Here is a 9,975-nt window from a genome sequence, read left to right as displayed (position 1 = left end):
AACAAGCTAGAAGAGTGCTATTAATTAAGAGTCTCATATATACTTGGTAATCCTTGCTATCAGTTTCCCAGGATGTAAGAGCGGGATGCAGCTTAAAATTGAAACCTATCATGAGTAAGAATTATATGTATTGACAACCAGTAAAAAGTTGCGTGATAAGTGCACAGCTGCATGTATGGGAGACTTTATACTATAAATACTGTTAGGTGCCCAAAATAAAGTATATCTTAGGTAGGTGGAGGATTTAGTTAAAATAAGGTAAATCATTTAGTTGTTATAGGTTTGTTGTTAATGTTGATAGCATGTGCTCGTAAGATTAATTTCTGGAAGGGTTAGTAAAGCCATGAAGCAAGCCTGGATTGCTCAAAAAAAAATGGGGGATATGTTGGAGAATTTCTGATTGCTAATGGACATGTGAGCAATCCAGCCTTGCTAGCAGCGCCTGAGCAAGCTGCAAGCTGAGCAATGTGAGAAAGGAGGTAGCAAGATAAGCAGCTCCTGGCTGTGGGATGCAGGAGCTGAAGATGGTTAGAGGTGGAGAACAATGATTGGGGCATTTTATGATTGATATGTTAATAACCAATTATGTTGTGTGTAAGGTGGGCTAGTAATAGTAGTTAACCAATGATCAGTGGAAGCTTATAATAGGTGTATATAAAAGAATCACTTTTGTAAATAATAAAGGTCAGTCACGAGATAATAATGGTGTCACCTCTTTGTACGCAAACTACCGCACTGGAGGTCCCTTCAAGAGGATTGGAAGTATCATCAGCCCTTCCATTCTGCCTGAGGACTTGCCAACTGGAAACTGGAGTGGCATTTATCGTTGAAGGATTCCTTGTGGTGGTTGTTCTCCCTTTCAACTCACGTACCCGTGCTGCTGGGGCAGAAGTGGGTTTTCCATCCCACTTCTTCATGTCCTCTCTGTGGTTAGGCAGAAAGAACCATAGGGTACCTCTTGGTGTATATTCTCTCCCTTGAGCAGAGGGGCATCTGTTTTTAAAAGCAGAAACTCTGGTCTGTGGTGACAGGGCGCAGAGCACTTCCTCGTTAAATTGCTGTTGGTTCTCTCTAAATTGCTGTAAGTCCTTTGATAGTCTTTCCACAGCCAGGACCTGCTGATTCTGTGATTTTGTGATTCTGTGATGTCCGCATGTCCGTGTGGGAGGAGAGATATTGTCTTTGTATTGATGGAGTTAAGTAACCAAATCCTGCACTGTGTGTTCTCCTCCTTTCCATGGCACCACTGCCAGTGAGTTGGCATATGATGATGGCACACTTCGTAGAAACGTCTGCCCATGTATCATGTACACTGGACTTCATCTGGCTCCATAGGGAACTGCTCGGTATTTGACTCATTATAGAGTATCTCCAGCACAGCCAGTTCTCTCAGGCACTGGATACATTTCTCCATGGTGTTCCAATTGCTTATTTGCCCTGATAGGTCCTCCCTAAAACAGTACCTTTCCTTCACACGTGACACGAGATGTCTCCAGAGGTTGAGAATTTCTGTCTTTTTTCCAGTCTCCCTGTCAACACATGCATCCCTGCCCAGGGAGCCCAGCTGCTTGGCTTCACTACCCTCTAGTTGCCAATTGTGGGCCCCTTTATCCCAGCATTGGAGCAACTAACTTATAATGTGCTCTCCCTGCTGGCAGATGAAATCTTCTAATGTCTCGCAGCTCACCTGAGGATAGAAATTGGATGGTTATCTCTGGTTCTGTCTCTTCCTGCTGTTCTGAGGGCCCTGCTTCCTCTTCATCCTTCACTACATGAACTGATTTTGTCTTGGATTTCTTCTTCTGTATGGGAGCAACTGCTACTGGCATGGGTTATTCCTCTGGTTCAGCTGCAGTTTGAGTGACCACAGTGCCTGTTGAATTACTTCCCTCCTCCTCCCCCTGAGGGTGCTGTCTAAAACTGGCCCATTTTCTCCCACCTTGCATGCCACTCATGACTATGCACCCTTGAGGAAGATCTCTGGATAACTCTCCTAAATATCCCTTTTGTATGTCTGAACATAATGTAGACTGCACTGAGGAGATCTGACAGAAGCAGCATGCTTTCCTTAACATCTAAAGGGAATTCTAAATTCTCAAAAGCTGTCGTAACAAAACTGAAGGAGCAAAAGGGGGTGAAAGGCTGGGGAAAATCATCCCCTCCCGTTCTTCCCATGGGCTGGGTGCAATTATTGATGAGTTCCCAGAGGTGGCGCCCGGGGTAAGGGCAGAAAAACAACACTGAAAGCACATCCCAAATGACCCTCAGGGCACTTGATGTTATCATTTCATAAGCTGTTATCACATAGTACAGCAACAAAACAACCCTGATCCCTTTCCCTCTCCTGAAAAAGAGCACCACAAAGAGCACATGGTTCATATACAGGAGTATATACAGGGTTAGGTACCACAACCACATGAACAGACAAAGCAGCATTGTGACCCGTGGCTCTGGACCTAATACAACAAATGCCTAGATCAGATCTGTTTCCAATCTGCCTTGGTCAGGTGTGTTGTTATCTCAAACTTTTGTGCCCCATGTTGGGCACCAAAATAAGGCTGTCATAGTTTGGGAATAGTATTCCCCAATTTAGTGTTTCCCACTGAAACACCCCAGACCATGAGCCACTTGCTAACTCCCCAACCCCTCCCCCCCATCGTGGGATGATGAGGAGAGTTGGGGCACAAAAGGTGAAGATCACAGGTTGAGATAGGAACAACAGTGAAGTAAGAACATGGACAGTAACAAGAGTGCTAATAAAAGAATGTACAAGGCAGGCGAATGATTCACACATGATTGAACTTGCAAGAGCTTGGAACTCAAATGAAGGGGGGCTCAAACCCTTCCCCTTCTGCCCCCTGTGCATAACATGAGGTGGTATAGAATAGTCCCAGGGTCCTAGTTGCCCCTCCTGGCTGCTGCAAAACTTAACCCTGTCCTGGCCAGAACCAGGACAATGATCTTTGTTACCAGCTGAAAAAAAGCTGACAGCTTTTCATATTGTTTCAATTGGATAGCTGCTCTCCAGGACTGCAGCAATGAAGAAAGCAAAAGATAAAAGAATTTGGATCATCTGCAAGCTCAGCTGTTGTTGCACAGGGCTTCTCTTAAAAGTAGATCTGGTATTGGGACTATGAACTTTACAGCCCATTAAGCTGAGGCCTCCATCATCAGTATATTTGTGTAAGAAGTTATCAAGGGCAAACGACTAGTACAATCAAGTGACCCTGGCTACACTAGTTCAAGCAGGAAGAAAGCAGAATCTAAGTAACTACCTTCATTTTAAGACAAGAAATCTCTGTCAGGTGGAAAAGTAAGAATGTATCTCCTTTGTGTAACTGCTCTGGTGGAACAGCAGTGTAGGAATGCTGGTGATGTTCCTCTATGAGAACAAACATCAAAGGTGGTTCCTCACCTCAGACCCGTAATATCTTCTGCATCAAGTTTGGAGATGAAGGCAATGCACATGAGAAAAAATGCATGGATCCTCAGTGACAGAAGCATGATTCAGGATGCAATGGCCTCATAGTTTCCTTTTTTCTAGTACATGCTAATGTCAGAGCCAGCATAGACTTCTTTGCAATTGAGTCTCACCTGATAGCAGATGCTGATATTCCAGCATAGATAGACTAAAACTAGGAGCAGATTTTGGGATGAGGGGAAAAAAATAAATGGAGACAGATTCCTCTCATGACTAAGCTTGAGATGTCCAAAGATGCAACAATAAGTGTTTTAGCTAGTGCCAAAAGTGAGACAGCAGTATCTGAGCAGAAAAAAGTGCATTTAGCCCTGAAGACACCATGAAAACAGAGGTTATCTGAGGGTGAAGATACTGTGACATTTAACAATGAAGATACTAAGTTCTCTTGCTGCAAAGTTTTTACCAAAAGGATTAGCACCTTCTTCAAGCAAACCACATACCTGTTGACCTTAAATCTTAAAGGAGGTTAAAGCTATTTCACGAAAAGTAAAGATGTTTCTATAGTATATGCCAGAACTGACACAAGAAACTAACACTTAGAGCTGAAGAACAGAATATACTAAAACAGGGAAGTTAGATGAACTCACAGTTGCCATCATGTGCCAGGTATTCCATTTAGCCGGATGTCAGCAAGAAATGCCCTGCAAAAAAATCTAGGCCCCAATAGAATGGGCATGCATTGGATCTGTTACTACAGGTGACCAATGACACCAATGACTGTTGTTAAAACCATAATAAAAGCCTGGAATTTGGGGGAGACTGAGAACAGAAATGGAAATTGTATCCTCTGCAATGTAAACTAGACAATGTGACAGCCAGAAACAGCGAAATCCTCAAGAAGTAGTAGAAATAATATGCAGGTCATCCAAAGCTTCTCTCTTTTAAGAGAATATGTGCATTTGAAAAATTTGAAATACAGAAAAAGACTCGCCATTATGCAATGCCAAAAGTAGTTCAATGCTATTTTTAGCAACAGCAATTTGAGGCAGAGAATTTTACTGCAAGCAAGCAAAGATGTTAACAGTATTATGTATGGTAAAGTGAATACATAGCTCCTGTTAACATAAATAAAATTTAGGGCAATAGCTCACTTTTAAGCAATATCATCTAAAGTTAACAGGACTTCTGACCCTCTAAAGCAACATTACCCTTCTAGAATGGTTAAAATTGTGAACTAGATTTTAAAAAAAAGCTTCTGATTCACAAACGACACCAATAGGATGAGTATATAATTATTGCATGTTGAAAACTCCCCCAGAAGAAAGTAAGCCCAAGATATATTTTGTACAACATGTGCCTATAAGTTATTAGGTATGCACAAGTAACCTGTGAGGTAACCTTGTCACTTCAAGTCCAATTTACCAGAAAAAGGCTTATAACATCTGTTTACATACATGCAGAGGTTTCTGTCAAAGGGCTGATACAGTATGGAGACAAAACATCTCTGGGATACCACAAGGGAAGATGCTTGCCCAGAAACCCTATGAAATCAAAATTGTTGGAATTTACAAATGAGAGTTACATCTGACACCTATCTTCTAGTCAAAAATCAGCAGCCTCTATCAGCCAAGGTTTTCTGCCTCCATAGACAATGATGGAATAAAAGAGCGGGGTACATTTCATTTTTCATACTCATGAGAAATACGAGGTCATGAAAGTTTCCTCTGCTGGTACGACAAAAGGAAAAGTTCACTAGTCCAATGTATATGTAGAATTTATCATTAAAAAAAAAAGAAAAAATTTGATCTAATCTATCACTACATTTCTGTAGTTGCCAGAAACAGTAAAAATTTAACAGAGCTCCATTGACAAGCTCATCTCCAGACTGAGTTGTGATTTCCCACCAGTATCACTGTCAATCTCTATCAGTTGCTACTGCAGTCACTATTACCATAGAATCACAAAGGTTGGAAAACACCTCTAAGATCATCAAGTCCAACCATCAACACAGCAGCACCATCATGTTCACCACTAAACCGTGTCCTCAAATGCTGTATCCGCATGTTTTTTGAACACTTCCAAGGATGGAGACTCCATCACTTCCCTGGGGAGGCCTGTTACAATCCTTGAAAACCATCTCCATGAAAATTTTTTTCATAATATCTACTCTAAAACTCCCCTGGTTCAACTCCCCCAGCCATTTCCTGTCATCCTCTCACTTGTTACTTGGGAGAAGAGACCAATCCCCCCACCTGGCTACAACCTCCTTTTAGGGAGTTGTAGAGGGTGATAAGGTCCTCCCTGAGCCTCCTTTTCTCCAGGCTAAACAACCCCAGCTCCCTCAGCTGCTTGTCATCAGACTTGTACTCTAGACCCTTTGTCTAGAGTACACAAGCTTTGTTGCCCTTCTCTAGACATGCTCCAGCACCTCAATGTCTTTCTTTTTGTGAGGGGCCAAAAACTGAACACAGGGTTTGCAGTGTGGCCTCACTAGGGCCAAGTACAGGGCACTTCCCTAGCCCTGCTGGCCACACTATTGCTGATACAAGCCAGGATGCCACTGGCCTTCCTGGCCACCTGGGCACACTGCTGACTCATGTTCAGCTGCTGTCAACCAGCACCCCTAGGTCCTTTTCTGCATAGTATTTCTCTAGTGTTATGAGATACTAGAATTGTTTCAATGCTTTTTTGAAGTTACTTTCTCCCTTTCCAGTGCATTCTCCTGTGATATCACTGACAATGTCAACTAGTAAGCTACAGAAATAATTAATTTCTTTAACAATGAGGAAAAACTCACTAGAGTTTTATATAAGATGCAGCATTTAAAGTACTATTAATTAATACAAATAGAAATTACATACATTGTTTTTCCTAGACATGCAGACCAAAATTAGATGGATGAAATCACCATGTAGTTTGCTTTATTTCTTTATAATGAAATACATCAAATTTTTAGTAAAGCGAGTTTAAGATGTCCCTACACAAGTCTAGTATAAAGTATATTCCATGTTAAATTAGCATGTCTGAAAGTTAGACTTTGACAGTATTCATTAAATATTTTGTGTTCTCAGTTTTTGGATTCTGACATCTGAGTTAGTAAGAATTTAAGACATGCTCACTTACCATGAAGGAACACTGTTTATATTATAATAAAGTACATACCTATGCTCTGCCTCAAGCGAGCTTGAAAGAACATCTGCCCGAGGAAAAGCTGAAGATCGAATGATCTGTTGAGCATTGCCATTCTCCTGTGGAATTTCATTTTCAAAGTTTTGGTTTAGATCTCCCTCACAATGAAGACTGTTGCTGTTGTGCAAGTTAAAGGATTCATCATCCTGTTAATAATAATTATTATTATTACAAAGTTTAAAAGTAAATTGCATTTGCAAGTAAATGTCTGCAAATCCTTAATGCAGTGATCTTGTTTAAGTTTAAATAGAGATGCTCATAAGAACAAGTACCTAATAAACATATATTCACCTGTTAAATCATACACCTGAAGAATGCATCTCATATTATCAAATAAAATTAATAAAAATATTAAATAATTTTAATCTATTAGGAAAAAATAGCTTCCAAGCATGATTCAGCTGCTGATCACAATTTGTATCATTGTTTCACAGGTGAAATCTGTTACTGCAGGCCTTAAAATTCCATCAACAGGATCACATCAAAAGTCTGTTGCATGGTTATCTCCCTATCCACTCAGCTGCACACTGTGTCTTCTACTGATGATCATTAAAATGAATGTTAGAAGTAGGACAACTATTAGTTACATGATTTGTTTAACATCTTTTCACACCTGTTAGCGAAACAGCAAGGGCAGGGAAGAGGATGCTTACCAAATAACTCCAGGCTATGTGATACATACACCTGTTCAAGGACATTACAATTTTCGCTACTAAACACACACACACACACACACACACTGCTTCTGAAAAATCAGGGACAACAAAGTGCATTTGACATAAATATCATGAAGATATTAAGAATTCAAGACAATTTTAGGAACAGAAATTCTCACCAAATTCATGTTCAGAATTCTGAAGCTCAAGACAGTGCTTCCCCAAGATCTTTTTAATTTTAAATCAAAATTCTGTGTATTTCTTAAACACAGATGAACAGCATTTCCCCTAACATCCAATCTCAGGGTGTTCAGCCATAATATGCCTAATGGAAAGATGCAGATCTTTCCCAACTGACACATACAGCTAAGTTGTACAGTTCCATGAGTGCAAATTTTATTTTGCCTGAAATAGGAACAGGGTCAAAAAAAGTGAATCTTACTTTTATGAGCAATGCACACTGGCACTGTTTCTTTTTTCGTGTATCTAAATAGCCCTTCCTCAAAACCAGTCATTTTCTTTGTCTGGCTGATTTGTAATTTGTGCCCCTTTTTCTGTTTACACTTTAAATCACTCATTTAGAGCAAACACAGGCTTTTAATTGCCTTGCCCTGAGTAATACATTACATTTCTTCACTTGGACTATGTATGATAACTATGCTTATGGCTTCTTGGTGGCTGTTAGCACTGAGAAAATATTCTCTGGTGCCAGCTATGCACTGCATAAACTGATTCAAATTGAAAGAAAATTGACACATAACATTATACACAGTATAGACCTCCAAGTTCTCAATTATGAAGTAAAACCAGATTCTTTATATATGTATAAATCAAACTACGGCCTCTATAAGTAGACCAAGAATAGAGAACTTTTGGCTATCTAAACACTCAAATTAGAAAGGAAATGGTTTAAGAAGCAGAACCAAGTTTTGCCATTGTTTTCTAGGATCACTAACAGCCAAGATGTGAAACACTGCCCCCCACAAAGATTAGGTTAGTGTACTTTATTGTTGCTAATAACCTCTAGGACATCTGTCTCTAACATGTATGAACAGATACTGCAGAAATAAAAAAAAGAAACTAAGAAGCACTGAAGAAAGAGTAGTACTTGGTGCAACTTTTAAAAATTCATCAAAAGGTAATTACTTTCCTTCATTTGGACATTAAGGCCATGATTTAACAGCTGTTTACTGTCAAATAAAAAGTAGCTTATGTTCAGTCTGAGAACTGTTACTGCTGGATCTACAATATATATGAACAAAACTACCTTCTCTTGCCCAGCATGATTCTCGTCCTCACGTTCCTCTTCCACTCTATCTTGCTTCAATGCTTTCAAAAATTCACTCTTATCAGTTCGCATTCTTGTCAATTTTGTTAAACGAGGTTGACCAACTTTGGCAATAGGGGATGACAAATTTGACCGATTACACTAATGTAAGGGGAGGTCAGAAAAAAAAAAATATTAGAAATCTATTAATTTAGAAAACTTTGAATGAAAGACAAAGACTCATAGGTGCCTGCAGTTTCAGGTTTCATGTATATCCACAGCAAAATGTAGAGTGAAGATATATATATAATTCTTAGATGTAACCCCAGAGATGAAGGTTTATGGAGCCCTGCTAACAGTGAACCGTTTGAAGTGTTCACACTATTAGCAGTTTTGAAGTACCAGGTTATACTTCCTAATGCACCATTTTTACTCCAAATCAAACTTACAAAGCAAATACTGCAGTGCTGAAAGGGCAGTGATGTACCTTCCATATTTCTCTCTCCCACACTAACTTCCACAAAAATAAACTTATTTAATTTAGTTCTGCATAAAGCTTACTGATCCAGTTATCCAACCAAACAAATTTAAAATTTGATAGATTTGATAAACACTACAGACACTGCTTTACCTCTTTTACTGAATTCTGTGACACAGTAAATGCCCTGGCAGTTGTTTTGAGAGGACTGAAATTTCCAATACCATATGCAGATTCATGAGAAAATAGATTCCCAAGTTTATTTTCTTTTGCTTGGCTTTTCCACTGTGTAAGCTAAACAAAAATTTAAACAACAATTTGGAGAGACATTAACTACAACAGTGTTATTTTCAGGAATATTTAGAAAAAAAAATAAAAAAATCATAACTACAACCACAATTTACAGCAAATACCTTGTGGAAAATAGACTGTTTACAAGCAATTAATCCTCTCTCACAAATACTGTTTAAACTTTTTATATAGAGTTAAATTTACAAACAATTCAGACCCTAATATCTGAAGTATTAAGAATCTGTGCTGGTTTGAGCTGAAGTAGAGTTAACTTTCTTCACAGAGGCTAATATGGGGCTATGTTTGGGTTTTGTGCAGAACACAGAGCTGATAATGCAGAGATGTTTTTGTTATTGCTGAGCAGAGCTTACACAGAGTCAAGGCCTTTGCCGCTTTCCGTACTGCCACACTGGCAAGGAAGTTGGGGATGCATGGGAGATTGGGAGGAGACACAGCTGGGACAGGTGACCCAAACTGACCAAAGGGATATTCCATACCATATGACATCATGCTCAGTATATAAGGTGGGAGGAAGAAGGAGGAAGGGGGGACATCTGGAGTGATGGCGTCTGTATTCCCAAGGAACCGTTATGCGTGATGGGACCCTGCTCTCCTGGAGATGGCTAAACACCTCCTGTCTTTGGGAAGCAGTGAATTAATTCCTTGTTTTGCT

The 9,975-nt window shown here is 39.7% G+C and overlaps 1 protein-coding gene across 1 annotated transcript in view; it reads right to left on the bottom strand.

Moving 5' to 3' along the window:
* Positions 1–6,583: 6,583 nt before the first annotated feature.
* Positions 6,584–9,975, bottom strand: part of LOC103807152 (vasculin-like) — a gene marked incomplete at its 3' end in the record, with an annotated part of 4,260 nt that continues 868 nt past the window's right edge. Inside the window, exons 2-4 of the mRNA XM_009079873.1 lie at positions 9,165–9,305; positions 8,534–8,695; positions 6,584–6,756 (exon numbers count right to left, since the gene is read on the bottom strand). Coding sequence (XP_009078121.1) covers positions 6,584–6,756; positions 8,534–8,695; positions 9,165–9,305 — 476 coding nt within the window. The remainder of the gene's footprint in view (positions 6,757–8,533; positions 8,696–9,164; positions 9,306–9,975) is intronic.

This window comes from Acanthisitta chloris, unplaced genomic scaffold (assembly GCF_000695815.1).
Source record: "Acanthisitta chloris isolate BGI_N310 unplaced genomic scaffold, ASM69581v1 scaffold22898, whole genome shotgun sequence".
In the NCBI taxonomy this organism is placed as follows: domain Eukaryota; kingdom Metazoa; phylum Chordata; class Aves; order Passeriformes; family Acanthisittidae; genus Acanthisitta; species Acanthisitta chloris.
The sequence above is the reverse complement of the archived record's forward strand: the minus strand, read 5'-3'. Positions and strand labels throughout refer to the sequence as shown.